Here is a 23,119-nt window from a genome sequence, read left to right on the forward strand (position 1 = left end):
ATTTGAGGTTAGGAAGATATGGGTTCAAATCCTGCCTCAGACATTTACTAGTTGTGCAATTCTGGGCAAGTCACCTGACCTCTCTGTGCCTTAGTCTCCTCATTTGTAAAATGAGGGGATGAGACTTGATTGGCTTATAAGTTTCCTTCCAGCTCTATAATGGTGGATATATGGTCCTTTGAACTCACTTAACAGTTAAGATAATACTGCCTATCACTTTTGGGTAGCTCTAAACATTAGGAAGCTGTTTTCCCTCAGTTTGAGACAAAATCTGCCTCCTGGTGCCTTCCACTCCTTAAGGGCCAAGCAAAGCAATTGAGCAATGGAATCTCGCTTCCACGTACATCTTTTACATCATACAGCCCTTTACATCTTGAAGTCAGCTATCCCATCTCCCTCAAGCCTAAGCCCAAAGCTTAAACATTCCCATTCCTTTAAATGATCCTTCTGAGGCTTACTTACCAGTCTGGTCCCTATTCTGGTGCCCTCTTTTAAATAATAATAACTGACTAATAACTAATAACTAATAATAATTTAAAGGGCAACCCTTTAAAGTTTGCAAAACACCTTACTTACATTATCTCATTTAAACCATATAATGATTTCTCAAGTAGATCATTTTGATATCATTCACCTCATTTTACAGATGAGAAAATTGAGGCTCAGAGAACTGCAGTGATTTGCCCTTGGTCACATGGTTGCTTTCTGTTGTGGTAGAATTTGAACTCGTCTCCAAACTCAGCACTCTATCCATTTTTCCATGCTACTTATTTGTCAATGTTCTTTCAGAAAGGACATTGATGATTTGTTGATTAGAATTTGTTATTTGGAACCCTTTAATTTGTCATTAGAAGCTAACGTGTCACATCTCTCTAACATCTAGAAATTACTATGTTTTGTTGTTAACCTTTTCTACCATAAGTACCATCTGGTAGACTATAAGCTCCTTGAAGGCAGGGACTGTTTTATTTTTGTTTTGTGTCTCCAGTGCCTGGCACATAATGGCACTTAATGAATGCCTGTTGGGGGAATGTGTAGGAATCCTACATTCATTCATTCATTCATTTATTGAATGGGGATTTATTAAGCATCTACAATAATTAAAATTTTTTTGTCTTTTTTGTCTTATTATTTGTGATACTTTTTACAATGATAAAATACAAAGATAAATTGTTTACAAAAATTAAAAGAAATATTTTTGGTGCTGTGAGAAATGGGAAACTTCCCAGGGTCACCTCTCCCTGTGAGCATCCCAATAGCTAGTAGGATGCTCCCTGTTCAAGGATTTGGGATAACTGACCTAATAAGAGTTGATATGCAGAGAACGGAAAACCCTTGTGACTTTCATAGGTGGTAGGGTTTTACTAGAATTGGAGTTTTGAGTAATTTCAGTTTTCCATTACTTACATATCTTATTATACAAATTATTGTTTTTCAGAGACTGTCCTGGAGCTGCTAAAAGAACAGTCAGAGAAAGCTGCTAGAAAATTGGCCAAAGCAGCATTAGCTTCTGGTACTCGAAACAGGGGCTCTTCTCAGAAAGCGTCCTCTAAGAAGTCAGCTTCTCCTAAAGGTACCCAGAAATTGCCTGCCAAGCCTAGACCCAGGCCCAGGAAGAAGACTCCTGGAACATTTGGCAAGCGCCAGGCAAAAGCCAGAAGACTTTCCACTAGACCTCAGGAGAAGAGAACTAGGGCCTTAGGAACCAGCAGCACCACACCCAATGGCAGCCAACATGGAGGCAGGGTTGGTAGGAGTCTTCCTTCTGCCTTTTTTTCTCCTGATAGTCAGCAGCTGAGAGTGGGGGAAGGGGAAGAGGGCCCATCTCAGAGGCTCTGATTCAGCCCCAGCCCCAGCCCCAGCTTAATTGAATAATTATTGGAGAGCTGAGACTGACATTGAAACCAGTGTGGTTTTTCTTTTCATGCAACTCTATCCATGAGTCCACTGGTGCTAATTTTGCTACTAGCACACAAGGATGGCAATGCATGGGTACTGCTTTTTTGGAACCCCTGATTCTATTTTACTGATTCTATCTCAAATTCTCATGACAACCTCAAACTAATATAAGCCCCTTCAGGGCACGGGCTATTTCATTTTTGTCTTTATATATTTAGCACATAAAGGGCATGCAATAAATGCTTTTTGAATTAATTGAATCAAAATGTCCAGGCAAACATCAAGGTAATGTAAGTTCCTTAAGGATAGGATTTGTTTAATTTTTGCCTCTGTATCCCTAGTACCTAGCACAGTGCCTGGCACATAACTAGGTGCTTAATAAATGCTTGAATTGGTGAATAAAGCAGCATTTCCTCAAACTTACATCTTCTGGCCTTTTTCTCTTCAATGGTGAGCTAAAATCTAAAATTCCTTGTTCAAATCCTCTCTAGCTATTTGTTCTGTAGGGTTCTTATTTTACATTCAGTTGTAGAAATTTGGATTCTGTCACAAGGCTAGGAATCCTGTGCCTGACAGTAGGGTAGACTGGAAAAATCCCTGGATTAGAAGAATGGACACCCTGCCTTCATTTCCCCATATTTACACTCCTCAAATGCTTGTGTTCTGAACCCTTTGAGGGAAAAGGGGCTTCAGAAATGGGTAGTATAGGACAATCCAGTCAAGAGTGCTCTGGATATAAGTATATAAACTGGGAATTAACTGTAATTTCTCAAAAATAAAAGGAATGGACTAAAAAAAAAAAAGCAAGGCGTTAAGAACATCATGCTTTGCTTTCTCCATGCGCTGGGGGATGTATGGAGAAAGGAGCTGAAAGATTGTCCTTAAACAGTTAGATTGGAAGCTGGTTGGATAAAAGTGGAATGTTGCTTTCTGGGTAGAGTATCTTTTTTTTTTTTTTTTTCTGGATGATGAGAGCAAAGCCTGCTGGTGCCAGCTGTTCATGGAGGATGTCTGTTCTGTTTGAAAGAAATCCTTTAGCTGTGGGGGAGCCAAAACAAATGAAGCTACTTTATAGCCCTAAGGTTTGAAAAAGTACATTGTGTTAAAAAATACTAAGATGCCTGTGCTTTCTTCTTCTAGGGGGAGAAGGGGATTGATGGAAGGTGATATAGCTAAGGTGTCTTAACAATTTGACAAGACACTAATAAAGCACCTATTGTGGGTGCAGAGAGGTAAGCACCATTATTAGTTCTGTCAGTTGAAGAAAATATAACTTGGATACTTATTCTTGTGTTTTGGCCCCTAAAAATCAGAAAGTGTTTTAGATACTGGTTTATTTCCAGTATCTTGCAGGAAACCATTCCTAGTTTTCTAAAGCATGGTGGTAGATATATATTAATAGGCCCATTTCTCTGAGACACTCTGAGAATGGCCTTTGAGGGCAAGTTTTCCCAAACTATGGTCTGTGGAACCCTAGTTTTCTATGTGATGTGTGTATGAGTTTTGTGAGAAAATTACTTGCTAGTGTTGTCTCCCCCCACTCCACAAACACTTTCCATTAAATTATGCATATATTAAACTTGGGAATGTGAAAATGCCTCCATTTCTTCTATTTATTAGAGAAATTTCCCAGAACCTGCTCTTTCATTTTTAGAATTAGAACAACATTTATAGTACTCTCACTTTATTTCAGGCCCAGGATTAATTTTGTGGCCAAATTAGTTTAAGGAACACTACTTAAGAGTTGATTTCATTTTTACAACAATCCTGGTAGGTAAGCAATGGGTAGATATCTTGTGGACAGATGGGCAAAGAGATATGAATTAGCTTAAAGGTCATTTAAAGGCCAGGAGGTTTTTAGCTTTCAGCCCAGTTCTATATGTAGTTTTTAAAAAAAAAATTTTTTTTCATTAAGAACTTAACACCAAATAAGATGAACATTTCCATATACAAAGCAGAATAAAAAAAGAGGATTACACATGCATGGGGAATCTGCATGTTATGTAGCCTGTTTCTTCCTCCAAATATACAACAAATTCAACATGGTTGAAAAGCTGCCCTGTTTCTCTGTTTCCTATTGACTTTCCTTCTGTTGTCTTTTATGCATTTTAAAAATGTTTCAGTGACCTCTTTTTTCCCCACATTTTGGTTATCCTGTTGCTACACTCCTCCACCTCAACCTGAAAGAAAGCACAAAACCCTTGTTTGTATAGTCATGCAAAACAAATCCCTACATTGGCCAAGTTTGAAATATATCTCATTCTGCACTTTGAGTTCATCACTTCACTGCCAGCAGATCCTTGGGAAATATGGTTGGCTACTGCATGGATCAGAGTTCTTATATATTTTTTACACTTTTCCCCTTTAGTTTTCTTTTTGTTATTTTATAAATTGCTCTGTGGGATCTGCTCACTCCACTCTGCATTAGCTCCCCTAAGTCTTCCTAGTTTTGTCTAAAAAGCTCCCTTTCTTAGTCCCGTATACCTATTGACCAGTAAGGGCAGAGACACAAAAACTGGATGACTACTATTTGTTAACAAGGGGATTCTTGTTCATGTATGGGTTGGACTAGATGGTTTCTGAGGTCCCTTCTAACTTTGAGACTGACTTGGCATTCAGGGGATGAAATACAAGCCAGCTTAAAGCAATGCTGTATAGAAAGACTTGGGGCTGCCCCATTGTTTCATTCAATTAAATAGGGATTTACTGAGTTCCTCACCTAGCTTATCAAGTCTAATTTTTAAAAAAAGGAAAGAAAGAAGAAAAGAATTATATAGGTATGCACAGTGAGAGACCCGGATTTAGAATCAGAGAACCTGAGCCAGAATTCTAGATCTGCCATTGTGTTCTTCAGGACAACCAATCAATCAATAAACATTTATTAAGTTCCTACTATGTGCCAGGCACATAGATCTGCCATTTTGTTGTTCAGGACAATCAATCAATCAACATTTAAGTCCCTACTATGTGTCAAATGCTGAGGACACAAATAGAGGCAGAAGACAGTACCTGCCTTCAAGGAGCTTATAATCTAATAAGTCAATTACGTACAAGTCAATTAAACTGTCAGCCTCAGCCTCCTTATCAGCAAAACGAAGAGGCTGAACCTCATGACCTTTAGAGCCCCTCACAGTTAATCGTTATATGATCTCTGGTTTACCAGACTGGTGCTGCAGCCACTGAACTAGCCCATTACGACCCTGTAACACACCCTTATGTCCCTCATCACTAGCACAAGCTTAAGTGTTTAGGGAGTTCGCTTACAAGCTCGTTGGAGGTAAATGCAAGAGTTGCTGTGGCCAGGCCTCGGCCAACGGCCCACCCTGGGGAAGAAGTCTTTCCCGTGCCCCTTCAGGCCAGTGTCCTGCCCTGAGACGTCGCTATTCAGACAGAGCTCCGGCCCGAGGTCGCCCGAGTTAAAGTTTGGCCCGACGCTAGCTGTGTGGCCCTGGGCAAAACTGAGGCTTCACCCTGTTTGCCTCAGTTTCCTCAGCAGTAAAGTGAGCTGGAGAAGGAAATGGCAAATCACTCCAGTATCTTGGCTAAGAAAACCCCCGATGGGGTCACCAAGAGTTGGACACGACTGAGGTGACTGGTCTCCCCCAACAGGTCGTAAGCTCCCTGGGTGCTTTTGTATCCCCAGCGGGTAGCACACAGTAGGCGCTTCATCAACGCTTGCTGATTTAACTAGCGATCTCTTCGGAGAGCGAGGCTGGAAAGCTGGAACGGCCGGGGGGAGGGGAGGGGCGGGGGGGGTGGAGAGGAGAGCGAGCGGAGGCTGCGCAGAGGCCACACCCCCGCCGGTTCGCGACCTCTCCCGGAGGCCCGGACCTTGTACCTTATTCCCGCCCCGTCCCTTCACCAGCCCAGGTCCGCGGTGCCACGTGGCATGGTCTCGGCAGGGAGAGCGGAAGCCGAGCCCCCGCTCCTCTGGCGCCCTCTGCCGGCCGCACCGGGCAGCGGCAGGCGGCCGCGGCTCCGCTGGAACCTGCCGGGCTCCACCTTCCACGCTCCCCGCCGCACTCCGGCGCGCGGAGCCGGGCCGTGGGTCCCCGCGGCGCTTCCTCTCGGTGCAGCCCGATGAGCTGGTGTCCCGCGCGGAGCCGCCTGCACTGCCTTTCGCTTAGTGCAGTGGGCTTAACGAGGTCCCCGGGCGCCCCGCCGCGTCCCGCCCGCGCCCCCGCAGGTGCTCGCGGCCCCCGGCGTCCGCAGCCCGAGCGCGTAGCCTCCTTTTCCCAAGCATCTCCTTCGTTTCCGGGGCCCCGCCTCGGCATCGCGGAGCTTGTGTTTTCTCGAGCTTTTGCAGGCGGCGCTTTCAGAAACCGCGTCTCTTCTTCGGAGCCTGTAAAATGTATTATGAGAGGAAAGAAAGAAAATGCAATTAAAGAAGAGGCCCCAGCGAGGATCGAACTCGCGACCCCTGGTTTACAAGACCAGTGCTCTAACCACTGAGCTATGGAGCCACCTATCATTCTCTCCAATATAATTGGATGATAGTGAGCTTTGGGCGGCTTCCGCTTTCTGTTAACCTCATTTTGATAAATACGCTTTTCGGAGGAGAGACCCTTCTCTTTCGCGCCAAATAGAACTTGCAGACGCTTTGCTGGCTCTTGCACTTTAAAGAAAAAATTCGGAAAACAAATTATTACCCAAGGGCGGGGCTCCATGGAATAGCCTGCCCATTTAGAAGTACATAGTTAATTAAACGAGGTAATTACTGCAACAGGGGTGTTACAATTGGTTGCCTGTAGTTTATGTTGAGTTGGAACGATTCTACACTGGAGAAACAAGACTCCCTCTTGTTGCTGCTGCTTACAAAGTCTCCGAAGTTCACATCCTGAAATCATTAAGCGCTTTGGGGAAAATGCTTTATTCCTGGAATCATCAACCAACCAATCAATCAATCAATAAGCATTTATTAAGTGCTTACCGTGTGCCAAGCACTGGGCTAGGCCTGGGGATACAAATGCAAAAATGAGATAGCCTGTGCCCTCGAGGGGATCACATTTTAATGCGAAACACAACTCTAGTGGAAGGAGGGATCAAAGAAGAACGTCTTGATCTGGGAAGTCACACAGAGGGTCAGGGGAAAGAGAGGCCAGTCCATTGGCATGCCCTTTCCAGAGGTAAAGTTAGTGTGGGCTTGATTGTAGTTCACAGAATAAGACGTGAAAAACAGGGCTGCTGAGATTGTATAACCCTGGTGAGCCCTTGGCAGTTTTGGAAAATTGTGTCCCTTGTGCATTATTATTGCCTTGGAAACTGAGTTTTCGTTGTCACAGAAGACTTGACTTTTCACTAAAGGAATGCCTAGTTGCCATGCAAAGTGGATTTTATGCACATTTTTATGTGCATTTTTTTAGCATCCTTGTTTCACCCTCTTCCTTTTGCCATGACTATGGAATATGTGGTGGAGGAGTCACTGGCCAAGTTCCACGTTTTGGGTTGAACCCCTTCAAGTGAAGCCTCTGACAGTGGGTACTGTAAGAAGAGCTGAAGAGAAGGAGGTGGGTAGAAGAATGAAGCAGTCATGGCAGGGTCTAGGGGCTAGTGACTGAGCTTTTCAAGGACAGAGAAGGAAAGAAGTGAGAGCTGCTGGTTTTCTTTTATGAGCCTATGGAGTCTCTGGGCAGGAGCTGGTTCATGAGAACATTAGCAAGACATGCTAAACATATCATAACTAAAGGCTAGTTACTAGGTCTTTTTTTTTCTTCCTTCCTTCCTTCCTTCCTTCCTTCCTTCCTTCCTTCCTTCCTTCCTTCCTTCCTTCCTTCCTTCCTTCCTTCCTCTCTGTCTCTCTGTCTCTCTCTCTCTTTTTCCTACTATAGCAACTCATGAAACCAGTGTGTAGGGTACTCATATTGATGAAATTAAATATCTTTTGAAGTTGACAAGAAAAAGGATACTAAAAAATGCCTCTCATTGGGATTCCCTGTGTATTGGGTCTTAAGCAGCTGCCTATCTCTATCCCACAGTCCATTAAAAAAAATTAGACAATCACTAGGGTCCAATGGAGAGATCAGTATATAGAAAATAATACTGTCTAGGAATTTAAATTCTGATAAAATTCCTTTGCCATTTAAATAACTGCTGTAAGAAGAATCTAAACAAGATCCTTATTTACACAGAAAAAAAACTTAATTATACAAAAGAAAGTGGATGAAGAATGCTAATAGTGGAAAAAAAAAGAATGCTTATTGTCTAGAGTAAGGGGTCTCAAAGTATGGTCCTTACACCCCGGTGGGATTCCTCTGACCTTTAGGGGATTCTGCAAGGTCAAAACTAGTTTCATAATAATATTAAGATGTTATTTGCCTATTAAAATACTCCTCCCTTTTCCAGCTACATATCTGTGTGAGACCAGATTTCTTTATATACTTTAACCAAAATATCATATAACAGCAAATTGAATGCATTAGTATATATGAAGATCCAGCTGTCTTCTGTTAAACCAAACATCAAAGAGATTTGCAAAAAATATTTAAGATAATACCACTGTTTTCACTAAATTTTTTCTTGTTTTGAAAACTATAATTATTTTCACAAAAATATCATTGCTATCAACATGTAATAGGTTCATTATTGTCATTTAAAATGTATAATAAATACATATTTTAAAATTTTATCAGTTTTTATTTTGAATATAGTATCAATAGACATAATCCATATAAACAAAAACTATTTAGGGTCTTAAATAATTTTTAAGAATATAAAGGGGTCCTGAGACCAAAAAGTTCTGGAACATACCTACTGGCCACATATTGACTCAAAATATCACAAATTAACATTGTCTATGTTATATTGTATTTTTTATTTATTTTGTTAAACATTTACCAATTACATTTTAATCTGCTTCATGATGCACTTGGAAGTTTTGTGGGCTCTCTGTGACCTACTGTGTTTGATACCTGTGGTCTAGACTGTGATGTCCATTTGGATGGGATGGACAACTCCTAAGCTTGTCCATTGGTACATATATCAGTTCTTCTGACTGTACATGTATCAGTTCAGTACATATATCCAAGGCAAACATCAGATGGATAATGAAGTAGGCTCAGGACTGAATGGACTGGGCAGGGGGAGCACTGGCTGGATTATCTCTGGGAAACCTTATAGTTATTTTAACCCCAAGTTTCTCTCTGAAACAAAGGTCCGTATTTTTTTTTTTTTTTTGACACTGAATATTCTTCTTCTGGTGCTGTTTGGCTGCAAATAATGGTATATACCACTCATCTCTGATTAATTGAGGCTTAATCGTAGGCTCACTTTTGGGGCAGTTAGGCAGCAGAGTGGATAGCGTTTACTAACAGTGTAACCCTGGGCAAGTCACTCAACCCTATTTGCCTCCATTTCCTCATCTGTAAAATGAGCTAGAAAAGGAAATGGCAAACCATTCCGGTATCTTTGCCAAGAAAACTCCAAATGGGGTCACAGAGAGTTGGACGCAACTGAAAACAACCAAACAACAACAGGCTCACTTTAAGAACTGTGATGGACACGGACAAGTTAAAATGAAACACATTTCAAATGAAGAACTGTGTAGGAGAAGCTACGATGTCAGAGAAATGCAGGACTGGAAAAAAAGATGGGCTGCTCCTTTAGAGAGAGTGAGGAAGGATAACCAACAAAGGGGGTGTGCAGCTGGTTGGTCCCCTCAGCTAGTAGTGCCTTCCTTCCCTTACAAGCTACTTTGTATGTATTAGCTTTATATTTATACTGAGTCTATTTTCATACATACTTGTCACCCACATTAGAATGTAAGCTTATTGTGAGTTGGGATTTGTTTCATGCCCAGAACAGGGCCTCATGCATTGTTGATAGGATTTGTTCTGATCCACACAATGTTAAAAGAATGAGAGAAAGGTCCCTATGGATATTAGGTGGATGCCCCTTTGGATGATTGATGGGAGAACATGAATCAGAATCACACAGGATGGGTAGGCATTGAGGGACTGTGATCTGCTTTGCTGGAGGGAGGATCTACATCAGTGAGATCGTAGCTCCATGGGGCATCTGAATTTTGATGGAAAGGGGAGAAGTTTTGGGAAGTTTTCAACAGTTTCTTTCCTCCTTGCCTTTTCTCATTCTGAGCCTTTGCTTGGATAGTCAAGACAGAGTAGTATAGCTAGATGCGTCCATACAGCTATTGCTGTTCTCAAAATTCGTCACCAGAGGGAGGTGTGGGAGCATGATAAACTCTTGGGCAATACTTGTCTTGAGTTTCAGGATTATTCAAACTTTCCATTAACTTGAAACTCCTAAACCTCTGGTGAGGAGTGTCTCCCAGCAGGTGTGCTTCTTACTGGATTAAACACCGCCATCTGACACCCACACACCTCCCTCTTCAGACACCATCATCTGGCACCCACATCCCCCTGCTCCCCAGTACCATCATCTGATATCCCTCATTCTGCCATCTCTCCTCCTCCTACCCCTCTCCCATCCCCCCAGCTTAATTTAAATTACAACCCAAGCCATTTTCTTCTTTAAGAATTTGTTTTATAAAGTCATATCCATGGTTAATTTGTTAGCTTCAGGATGGGAGAATGAGAGCACACAGAAGTAGTAGAAGAAGGTGTCTGCTGTCCTCGAAGGGCCAGATTTACCTAAAAAGAAAAGGGAGTAGGGATCAGAGGCAGGAGTCTGTGTTGGAAATACGAAGAAACATAGTCATGGGGCGGATTTAGGAAAGGTGGATGGAGGTTCCTGACGGTCACTTTCCAGCAGTGCTGTGTTTGAGGCCACTGATATAACACTAGGGTAAAACACAATCAGTCAGATGCTCTGACTTGTTGATTCGGTGGGCTTCCCTACTTATTGTTGTTGTTATTTAGTGGTTTAGTTGTATCTGACTCTTCATGACTCTGTTATGGGGCTTTCTTGGCAAAGATGCTGGAGTGGTTTGCCATTTCCTTCTCCAACTTGTTTTACAGGTGTAGAAAGTTAAGTGACTTGCCTAGGGTCACACAGCTAGTAAATGTCTGACTGAGGCAGGTTCCCTACTACAGCCTATCAAATATATGGTATCTAGTTTATGCTTGAAACCTTCTAAGGTGGGGGAAGACCCACTATGTAGCACAGTGCCTGGCACAAAGTAGGCATTATATAGATGGTTGTTCCCTTCCTTTTCTTCCTTTCACTTCTCTTCCTCTATCTCCCCAGGGGGTAGAGGAGGCTGAGGCATCTTGGGAAGGAGTAGGAGCTAGTGAAATAAATGAAAAAACCCAAGAGACAGAGTTTCTGGGTAATTAATAATCAATTTATTAATTAGGCTAGCTGATAATCAATAAATTGATGGTCAGTAGGATCTCTCAGTAACCAAAGACAAAACCATGGAGATCCCTGAATGCCCAAATATCTTTGGAAAAGGAGGTACCCCTGACAGGTGAAAATTAGCTCTGATTGGTGAACAATTAATGAGGGGATGGACATATTAATGAGGAGGTGGGCCAAAAGTCTTCAGCTCCTCCTGCTGAGAATGTGACTTAATCATGAGACACAGCCACCTTCAGCAGTTTGGACAAAGGAATCCCTCTATCCAGACCACTCTGGTTAGTTTTCTCCTTCATAAGCTGCATTCCCCTAGACTCCAATGGAGAAGTACGATGACATGGGTGTATTTCCTAAGGGCAAGAATTCACCTAGATTAGATTCTATTTGTAAGGTTTTCTAGCTGGGTGGGGTCATGCCCAAGATCACAGAGTGTGTACTGGGAGGATGTGGGCAATCTCATACATCAGCAATGTCCTTCAGAGACTGGGCTGACTGGCCTATGTGGGCTGTTTCCTAAATGAGGAAATAAAGGAAAAAAACCTCAATCCTAAATTAATAATTGGTTATTAACATAATAGAAAAACAATCACTTTGCTCACTAGGAAAAGGTGAGGTTTCTTTACTTTGTAACATCAAATAAATAGATCCCCAATTCTAGCAAAATATATGCAAATAAGCATGGAGAAGGGAAAGAGTGAATAGATGGTGGCTACTTGACTCACTTTCTCCCCAAGACTGGTCCAGAATTGTTTGGGTTTACCTGCCAACCTAGAATTTCCCTGAGTGAGGCAAGGGAGGATTGCTCTTATCAGCAGGATTTGGGGAGAGTGGTGATCTTGAGAACCTGAGGATTCAGGGATACAATGGAGAGGGCACAGAGTGACCCAAGGTTGTACTCTACCAGGCTAGGCCTCTTTCCCTCATGGCCTGAGCCCTGGGGTAGGAGATGGAATGTGTGGGGAGCAGTGGAATAGAATAAAATGAGGCTTCACTGGGGAAGATCCAGGGCAAACTTGGCTCTCCTTTCTCTTCTCCTTCTGCTCCTTCTTCTTCTCCCCCTCCTCTTCCTCTTCTTCTTCCTTCTACTTCAAAAATAATATTTTATTTTTTTCCAATTACATGTAAAAACAATTTTTAATATTAGCTTTTAAAATTCATCTTCCTTTCTCCCTCCCCTTTTTCCCTCCTGAGACAGCAAGTAATTTGATATAGGTTATATGTGTGCAATCATGCAAAACATATTTCCATATTAGTCATTTCATAGAAGAAAAGTTACACTAAAAAAAGAAAGAATTCAGATTCTATCAGTTCTTTCTCTGGAGGTGGATAACATTTTTCAGCATGAGTCTTTTGGAATTGTTTTGTGTAAATGTATGGCTGAGAATAGCTAAGTCATTTACAGTTGATCATCACACAATGTTGCAGTTAATGTGTACAATGTTCTCCTGGTCCTGCTTACTTCACTCTGCATCAGTGCATATAAGTCTTTATAGGTTTTTCTGAAATCACTCTGTGTGTCATTTCTTATAGTACAATAGTATTCCATGACAATCATATACCACAACTTGTTTAGCCATTCCCCAATTGATGAGCATTCCCTCAGTTTCCAATTCTTTGCCACCACAAAAAATAACTGCTATAAATATTTTTGCACAAATAGGTCTTTTTCCTTTTTTTTTTAAAAAATCTCTTTGGGATACAGACCTAGTAGTAGTATTTCTGGGCCACAGATTTATATTGGCTCTCCTTTCTACTTAGGCCAATGACTGACTCTGTGCTTTGGTTATACTTACGTGGGGGTAGTGTGATTCAGCAGGGGGTTGGATATGACCTTAGAGGGTTTGGGTTCAAGTCCTGCCATTTCCACTTACTACCTGTGACCTTTGATAAGTTATCTAACCTTATAAAATTTCAATTTTGGGGCAGAGCCAAGATGGCAGAGGGAAAGCAGTGACTTATTTGAGCTCTCCCCCCAAACACTTCTAAATACCTATGAAAATGGCTCTAAACAAATTCTAAAGCAGCAGAACCCACAAAAAGACAGAGTGAAACAAATCTCCAGCCAAAGACAGCCTGGATGGTTGATCAGAAAGGTATATCACGCTGGGTGGGGAGAAGAGCGCAGTTCGGCATGGGCGCGCAGGCCACGGCAACCTTGGAGCAGGCCTCAGAGGACTGAATCGCGGGAAGCTATGGTGATTTCCAGACTTCTCAACCCATGAATGCCAAAGACAACTTAGAAGGTCAGTGGGAAAAGTCTGTGACTGCGGTGAGAGAAGGAGCTAGGTCTCAGCCGCACCCAGGGCCGTGGCTGTTTCCTGAGCTTCTGGCCCACAGACTGAGGGGGAATTAAGTAGCTGATCAGAGGGAGATTGCAGGGATCTCTCTGCTGGTGCAGGATTCTCTTGCTTTGCCCATGCTTGGATCTAGGTCACAGTTCTGGGTGGCGGTCCTGGGGCAAAGAGGAGCACTGACATGGTGGAGCTCGTAGTGGTGGTGGAGAGGAAACATTTCGCACCTTATCATAGCACCTGGGAAGAACTGAAAATTTACAGGTCCCTAGAAGTATCTCTGAAAACAGCTGTACAAACCCCTGAAGCTTGGGACAGTACACTCTCCACATTGGAAACAGACTTTTACCTTAACAAAGAGTTTAAAACTCAAGTAATTGGCTGGGATCATGAGTAAGCAGTGCAAAAAGAGTCAGACTATATTAACTTACTTTGGTGACAAAGAAGATCAAAACATATAACCAGAAGAAGACAATGAAGCCAAAGCTCCTACATCCAAAGCCTCCAAGAAGAATATGAATCAGTCCCAGGCCTTGGAAGAGCTCAAAAGGGATTTTGAGAAGCAAGTAAGAGAAATAGAGGAAAAACTGAGAGTTTTGCAAGAAAATCATGAAAAACAAATCAACAGCTTGCTAAAGGAGACCCAAAAAAATACTGAAGAAAATAACATCTTAAAAAATAGCCTAAGCCAAATGGCAAAAGAGGTCCAAAAAGCCAAGGAGGAGAAGAATGCCCTAAAAAGCAAAATTGGCCAAATGGAAAAGAAAGTCCAAAAGCTTACCGAAGAAAATACTTCCTTAAAAATTAGAATAGAGCAATTGGAAGCTAGGGACTTTATGAGAAATCAAGACACTGTAAAACAAATCCAAAAGAATGAAAAATTAGAAAACAATGTGAAGTATCTCATTGGAAAAACAACTGACCTGGAAAATAGATCCAGGAGAGAGAATTTAAAAATTATTGGACTATCTGAAAGCCATGATCAAAAAAGGAGCCTAGACATCATCTTTCAAGAAATTATCCAGGAAAACTGCCCTGATATTTTAGAAGCAGAGGGCAAAGTAGAAATTGAAAGAATCCACCAATCTCCTCCTGAAAGAGATCCCCAAAGGAAAACTCCTAGGAATATTGTAGCCAAATTCCAGAGTTCCCAGGTCAAGGAGAAAATATTACAAGCAGCCAGAAAGAAACATTTCAAGTATTGTGGAAATACAATCAGGATAACACAAGATTTAGCTGCTTCTACATTAAGGGACCGCAGGGCATGGAATATAATATTCCAGAGGGCAAAGGAGATAGGATTACAAACAAGAATCACCTACCCAGCAAAACTGAGTATAATCCTGCAGGGGAAAATAATGGTCATTCAGTGAAATAGAGGACTTTCAAGCATTCTTGATGAAAAGACCAGAGCTGAATAGAAAATTTGATTTTCAAATACAAGACTCAAGTGGAACATGAAGAGATAAACAGGAAACAGAAAATCATAAGAGACTTATTATGGTTGAACTGTTTACATTCCTGCATGGAAAGATGATATTTGTAACTCATGAGACCTTTGTCAATATTAGGGTAGTTGGAGGGGAAAAATTATATGTACATATATATAGATATAGATAGATAGATAGAGGGCACAGGGTGAGTTGAAGATGAAGGGGTCATATCTGGAGAATAAAATTAAGCAGTGAGAGAGGATTATACAAGGAGAGGGAGAAAGGGTGAGGTAGAATGGGGTAAACTATTTCACAAAAAAAAAAGAAAAGAAAAGGCTCTTACAGTGGAGGGGAAATGGGGGAAGGTGAGAGTGAACGAGTGAATCTTATTCCCATAGAATTTGACTTAAGGAGGGAATAACATATACACTCAATTGGGTATGGAAATCTGTCTTATCCTACAGGAAAATGGGGGGGAAGGGGACAAGGGAGTAGAGGGATGATAGAGAGGAGGGCAGATTGGGAAAGGGGGTAATCAGAAGCAAGTACTTCTGATGAGGGTCAGGGTCAAAAGAAAGAATAGAATAAATGGGGGTGGGTGGGATAGGATTAAGGGAAATAGAGTTAGTTTTTCACAACATGTCTACTATGGAAGTGTTTTGCATAACTGCACATATATAACCTATATTTAGTTGCTTGCCTTATCAATGAGGTTGGGTGGGGAGGGAGGAAGGGAGAAAATTTGGAACCCAAAGTTTTAAAAACACATGTTTAAAAAAAATGTTTTCACATGCAACTGGGAAATAGGAAATACAGGAAATGGGGTACAGAAATCTATCCTGCCCTACAGGAAAATTGAAGGGAAAGGGGATAAAAGAAGGGGGGGGAAAGATAGAAGGGAAGGCAGACTAGGGGAAGGGGTATTCAGAATGCATGCCATCTTGGGGTAGGGGGAGGGGCGAGATGGGGTGAAAATTTGGAACTCAAAATCTTGTGGAAGTAAATGTTGAAAACAAAAAAACAAATAAAAATTACCATAATATAAAAAAAGAAAGAATTAAAAAAAAAGATTTCAATTTCCTCATCTGTATTATATTACCTCTGTAATCCTTTCCAGCACTGAATCTCTGGTCCTAAAACACCAAAGCATCCAATCAATGAAACTAAATATAAAAAAAACAAAAAGAGACATTGTGACATGGTTCATAGAGATAGCCTTGGAGTGAGGAAGACTTGGGCTCAAACTCTGCTTCTGACGCATGTTGGCTACATGACCTCGGGCAGGTTACTTAATCTTCTCAGCGCTCCAGATGGCTCTTTAAGACTCCAAATTACAGAACAGTTGCTGATCTGCCTTGGTAGAGAGAGTTGTCTCATATGGTATTACCTACACCAAGTGTGAGGAACCTGCAGCCTCAAGGCCACATGTGGCCCTTTAGATCCTCAAATGCAGCCCTTTGACTGAATCCAAACTTCACAGAACAAATCCCTTGGATATAGAGGGTCACATGTGGCCTCGAGGCCACAGGTTCCCCATCCCTGCCCTATACCAATCACAGGTCTAGAACAATGAAAAAGTCAATCACTTGGGTTTTTAGTTTCCTTCTATGAAATATATATATATATATATATATATACATACACACACACACACACACACACACACATATATTAAAAGCAAACAGACTGAACTTTGGACACATCTGATGAATGAATTAACCAGATGTTTGAGGGACAAGTTCATAACCAATGGATAGCCTGTGTGTACTAATGGTATCCAACATGTCATAGGAATTGAAGAAAGGACATCAGCATATTGGTTCGACTTAAGGAAGAACACAAATAAAAGTCCCTCCTGCAGGGACCTGTGCTGTCATACTCAGGAGGACAATGGCACTTGGAGTTGATGACTTTTAACATTCCTTTCAGCTCTATGAGTCTAAGTGGCAGGTTAGGAAAAGAGTTTTTGATTTAGCAGCTTTGATACTTGGCTTGCTTGATTTTCACCACAGAACAAATACCTCCTTTCTTAGTGGATCCATCTGAATTCTCTTTTTACTCAGCTGTCAGGCTGCTTCCAAGGAGAAGGAAGGTAAGAGTGTAGAGATAGATATCTCCAGTTTGAGGCCTTGTGGGTCCCAGGCCAAAAGAACACTTGAGGATAAGGTTAATTATTCCCACTGTGCTCACACTTTCCCCCTCATCTGAACACCTGAAAGGCTGGTCCACTAGGAAAGCTCACTCTAGCCCTGTGAGAGAAGTGTCTGGGTTGCAGCTCTGGCCAGGTCCTTAAGGAAAACAAGGGCATGGCAGAGGGGACAGTTTGAGATGACATCAAGAGTGGTGTCTATGAGGAGACTGTGTGGAGGGAGGAAAGCGGAGTTCTCTCCCTTTTGGTTTGGAGTTGGGGTGTTTTTTCCACTGTCTCCTTATATTTTCAGATCATTACAGACACAGAACAGAGACCTTGATTTCTGGATGGTCAGCTTCTAGGCTGTCTCTTGAAATATGCTATAATTGCTCTTACTATGGACTTGTGATAGACTTTTAAGGGAAAGCTTGGGTCCCATTATAGAAGAAAGAAACTCTGAGGTAAACTAAGCTAGAATCAAGACCGCAGTATCATACAATTTAAAATTTATGGGTGGACCTTAGCAGCCATCAAGTCCAACCCACAAAAAGAATTCTCACTCTAACATATTCAGTGAATGATCATCTGGCCTCTGCTTGAAGACCTCCAAGGAGAGAGAAGCCATCACCTCTTGTTATGGGAGAAATCTCTCCTCTTTGAGTTCATGTAGTAGGTTACTGCTGCCAAATAAATCTACTACAACACAGGACTTACAGTGGCAAAACACTAGGTTATATTATGCTTAAGCACAAGTTCAGGAGGTAGAAAAAGAACCCTAAATCAAGATTAGGATCTAATGAGACTTTTTATAGACAAAATTATGTCACAGAGAGAGAGAAATAATTTTTGATACACAGCAATCTGGGATATCTTCTTAGGTCACAAAAATTAAACAAAATTGGTTAAACAGAATCATAATGTCATGTACCTTTTAAGAAAGCAAACCTAATTAAACAGACTCTTTAGGTAAACTAAGTCAGGTAACAGATTTACATTTAGAAGATTCGCAATGGTCTGATTGAGAGGAGGAGAGTCATAAATATAACCAAAAGCTTAGAGTCAGGGAACTCCTTCCATAACTATTGTTAGCTAGGGGAATCCTTCCACAAATAGCTACATCACTTTGGGAAGCTCAAACTCCTCTTTGGCTTCTTATCTGAGGAATGTCAAAAAGTCTTCCCTTAATTTTATAATTCCATAAGTAAGATTTTAGTCAAATGAAGTTAATATTAACAGGAAATAGCCAAATATTGATGAGAAATGGCATAATAAAAGATAATAAAAGGAAAAATGAAAGAATACCATCACGCTTTCAAGCCACACTATGTCCACTTATGAACAACTATAGTTGAGAGGAAATTTTTGCTGATATGAAGCCTAAATTTTCCTCTTTGCAACTTTGACCCATTGCTCTGGATTATTCCCTTTGGGTCTAGAGAGAAAAAAATATCTCATCTCTCTTCCACATTAAAAATTCTAGCACCATAGAACACCAGAGCCAGAAGGGACCTTAGACTCACCTCTAGTTCAAATTTCTCATTTTATGATGAGGAAACTGAGGCCCAGATAGGTAAAGCAACTTATTCTAGTTCACACAGATACTTAATAGCAGAATTGAGATTCAAACTCTAGTCTTCTGACTCCAAATGATGGTAGTTGGTATTTGGGTAGCAGCTTAAGGTAAACAAAGCACTTTACATATAACGTTTTGTTTGAGTCTCAAAACAATTCTGCAAGGTAAATGTTATAGATCATATAGTTTCTATTTTAGAAATGAGAAATCTGAGTTTCAGAAAGGTTAAATGCCTTGCCAATGGTTACAAAGCTAATGTCAGAGGTGGCATTCAAACCCAGATCTCTCTCTATTCTAAATCTAGTGTTCTTTCCATTATACCATATGACTGTATCATGATGATGCAAAAGCATCTTTTTTTTTTGGGGGGGGGGACTAGGTCTTCCTTCTAACTCAAGCTAAAAGTATGGTAGCCATCCATCAGCTCTATCCCATGGCTAATCAGCATATGCTATATGACCTGCTCTTTTTCTGACTTGGACTGGTCTACCCATTCCTTGGGCAAGCAGATTCAGGCTTGTCAGTAGCATTTTATCAGTGTTGTTAAAATTACAGTGTATGGTGGCAAATAATAATTGCTTGTAAAAATAAATAAATTATATACACACATATCAAAGAAAGACACCTTCAACCCCATAGGGCCACCTCTACCTAGAACAGTAAGACATAGTAGCCTCCCTCTGGGGCCCTGACCTGCCAATGGGAATGGGGTTGGGAAAGTAGCTCCAGAGTTTGTGATACATCAACATAGATAGAAACCCTAGAGTCAGAAAGGGTCTAGCCAATCCTTGTTTGGCACCTGCCGGGCTTGCTGTTTGAGACATGATCACTTTTCTCTTGGGACCTGAAATATGAGTCAGTCAGTGAGTCATGTTCAGAAAGGAGAGCCTTTGTCACCTCCCAAAAGACAACGGATTAGAATTAACCTTATTAAACTCAGATAGGGCAAGCTTTCAACAAACCCAAGAAGAGTGTTTCCTTTCTGTTTATCCAGCTGCCTCCTGTCATCTCATTCTCCTTTCTCAAACAGCAGCCCCAGCTTGGAGTGACTGGGGGGGGGGAAGCTTAAGGCTTTTTGATGGTGGAAAGAGATGCCAAGAATTTACCCAATGAGTCCAAGATGGACTTGGAAGGAATATTGGGCTATGGGGACAGTCTGGTAATGGAGGGGATAAGAAATCCAGTCTTCATTCATGATTGAAACTTATTTGTCACCTCCCCAACCCCACACTAATGTAAGGGTCTCCAAAGGCCTCCTGTTAAAGGCTTATTGGTGTGAAGGCCAGCACTCAGATTGGTAGGTATACTGGAAAAAGAGCTTTCTCCATTCCAACAAGGCCAATGTTTCCTTTGGAAAGCAAATTATTAGAGTCTGAGTTAGAAGCAACTTTGGAGATCTTTTAACTCAATCAATATTTGAAGAATGAATCTCTTCCTAAAAGGTTCCACTCAAATGGTCATCTAGACTCTACCTGAACCCTTCAAGTAACAGGAAACTCACTACCTCGTAAGGAAGTTGATTTCAGTTTTGGATCCTTCTAATTATTTAGGAAGTTTCTACTTTTATTTAAACAAAATCTTTCTCCCTGTACTTTCTATCCATTGTTCCTAGTTCTGCCTTCAAGGGCAATGTTAAATGAATCTAATCTTATTTCCACATGAAAAAATCTTCAAATACTTGAAGATATATATGATATCTTGTTTTTGCTGAATAAATACCTTATTTCCTTTAACCAAATCTTATATGAACTGATTTTGAATCCTTGAATCTTCCTCTTTTAGAAGCTCTCAGTTGTTCCATGTCCTCTTAAAATTTGATATTCTGATCTGAGCACAGTGTTCCTGGTATGGTCTGACTAGAGAGAATACAATGGGACTATGGCCTCCCTTGTTCTGTGTTTTGGAGTACTACATCACATTTTTGACTCATGTTGCGGTTTTAGTTCAATAAAGAGTGCCCAGGTAGTTTACATTTGTGTGTAGGAATGTGCTGCTAAATGTTTAACAACCAGCTCTCCAAAAAAAAAAGGCACTTTTAAATTTAATCTACATTGTTAAAATTTTCTCCATCACTTTAAGTCTCAACAATCAGCAAAACAATAAATTAAGCCATGATTTTTAGTATTTGCTGATTTCTAAGGTATAAATACTCACATTGAAAAATTGATAATTGGCTTTCCTGAGCCTGTTTAAGCTGGCTCCAACACATCCCTGCATTTACTATTATCTAGCCATGTCTCACCCAGCCTGTATTTGTGCAGCTGATTTTTTGAAACTGTAATATAAGACTGTATTTGTCTCTATTAAATTTCATCTTATTAAATCCAAACTGATGTTAAATTTAAGGTTAGCATTGATTTTCTTACAGAAAATAAGCACACAAGGGACATGCTGTATGTGATAGTAGAGACAGTGCTGGTTGAGAGATCTGGTTCTAATCTTGCCTCCAATATTTAGGAGCTGTGTGATTGTGGCAATTAATTTACCCCTTCAAACCCTCAGTTTCTTCATCAGTAAAGTGGGTATGATAATACTTCACGGAGTTGGTGTGGTCAGATGAGAAAATATGTGTAAAGTACTTTGCATCCCATAAAGCATTCTTTAAATGCCAGACCTTGCAATCAAGAGGTATCAGGTGAGAATAGATCATAGAAACACTGGATTTTGGAGCTGGATATTGGAAGTTATCTAAACCAGTTCCTGATACAGTAGTGCTAATTGCCTTCTCCTGGCTAGGGAAGAAAACATGCCTAACTCTATCTCTAGTGTTATTATCTCCTAGGAAAGACTTTTCATCATTTTCCCACCAGAGTTAATGTTTCCATAATGGTAGATAATTGTTATCTTTCATATTTATAGCTGTCAAAGGAGTTGTGAGGTTACTCTCTGTGTATCAAATGCTTAGAGATCCTTGGATGAACATTTTCCCATAAAAACAAGATTATTGAGTCAGCGCATGCCAGGTGACTGACAAACTTCCTGGGTATATCATGGGTGTGCTGGAAGGTGGGTTAATTCTTTTGAGCCCTGAGCTCATATTTTATAAATGGTTAATCCTGTGGTAGGAAAGAATGAAGCAGAGGAAGCCAATGAACACTTACTCAGCTTCCTTGTCTAGGTCATCGGATCTTCACTTATTTATCTTTGAAATGGATATGCTTGCCTTCTCAATGAGTGGGGGAGGGGCAGGAGGGAGAGAGAATTTGAAACTCAAAAAAATTAATGTTAAAATAAATGAACAAAAAAGATAAAGAAACGGACAAGCTATTGTTTCTCAGAATTGCAGAGCTAATCATATTTCCAAATATGATAATCATAATCCAAATTCCATATTCCATAACTATATCCCAAAATCCAATTTCATAACCAAATCATATTTCCAGGTCCTCTTTAGGAGGCATGGAATGTTTTCACTCACTTTAGTACTGAAAGTATCTTTTGGGATTGTCCAAGTGTAGAAGAAACCACAGTCCCAACTCGGAGTATTAACACTTTATGAAAAACCAAGAGAGAGGCAACTCCCCAACACACCCACCCATGCACACCCACACCCACACCCACAGATGGAGAGGAGAGAGACAGAAAAGCAGGGAGAAAGCAAGATAGAGAAATACAGTGAGGGGGAGAAAGAGAGAGAGAAAGAGAGAGAGAGACAGACAGACAGACAGACAGACTTGCCCAGGGTCATATAACTAATAAGTGTTTGAGTATAGATTTGAACTCAGGTTTTACTGACTCTATATCCAGTACTCTATGAACTGCCCCATCTAGCTGCCTGGCTTTTTAACTCAGTAATCCTTTGGTACTTTGAGCTGCTAGGAATCTTGATTCCCATGCAGATTCTTTCTCAGCTCCAGTTTGGACTGAGGCAGCTTGGTATACTGGAAAGAGCACTGGTTCTGGAGTCAGTAATATCTAGGTTCTGGTCTTGCCTCTGATGCTTATTACTTGAGTCATCTTGGGCAAGTGACTCAGTTTCCTCCACCTTCAGGTTCTCCATCTGCTAAATGAGACCAGGAAGGACTGTTGGTCTCGATGGCCTCTGAGATCCCCTTCCATCTGTAGAAGAGAAGTGTAGTGAGTGAAAGTCCCTAGGGGATAGAATGGGCATGTAGTGTCATGAAGTGGCATGGAATGTCTTATAGTTTTTTTCCAGCAGCCAGGCAGAGAACCATGCCTAGCCTTCCTTATCTCCCTCCCCCATGTCCCCTTATTCTGCCCTCTCTGTCCTTGAAAACTTCTATCTTTACCCAAAATTTACTGGGGAGGTTGTTGACTAAGTGGTCACTAGGTGGCGGCATCATATAATGTTAAAAGGGTACTCTGACTGTGGAACTAAATGCTTTAGCATAACACAAACTTAAAAAAAATGTAAGAAAAAAAGTCAGAGGAGGGGGAGTGGTTGGTAAAGAAGAGTTTGTTCTTAAAATAAGATGGTTGTCCAATGAAGTAAGTATCATCACGGCAAGTACATCTCATTGCTGGAAAAGGACATTCACTGCCCACAGGCCTTTGGCCA

The 23,119-nt window shown here is 41.0% G+C and overlaps 1 protein-coding gene and 1 non-coding gene across 2 annotated transcripts in view; one reads left to right on the top strand and one right to left on the bottom strand.

Annotated features, from left to right (window-relative positions):
* The window catches only part of LOC114050005 (HHIP-like protein 2), a 32,776-nt gene extending 30,474 nt beyond the window's left edge, over window positions 1-2,302 (top strand). Inside the window, exon 9 of the mRNA XM_027871512.1 lies at window positions 1,439-2,302. Coding sequence (XP_027727313.1) covers window positions 1,439-1,839 — 401 coding nt within the window. The 3' untranslated portion in view covers window positions 1,840-2,302. The remainder of the gene's footprint in view (window positions 1-1,438) is intronic.
* Window positions 2,303-6,289: 3,987 nt separating this feature from the next.
* Window positions 6,290-6,362, bottom strand: TRNAT-UGU. The gene has a single exon. It is a non-coding gene; the product is annotated as a tRNA-Thr (tRNA).
* Window positions 6,363-23,119: the final 16,757 nt, after the last annotated feature.

Source organism: Vombatus ursinus, unplaced genomic scaffold (genome assembly GCF_900497805.2).
Source record: "Vombatus ursinus unplaced genomic scaffold, bare-nosed wombat genome assembly UNPS02014798.1, whole genome shotgun sequence".
Taxonomy (NCBI): Eukaryota; Metazoa; Chordata; class Mammalia; order Diprotodontia; family Vombatidae; genus Vombatus; species Vombatus ursinus.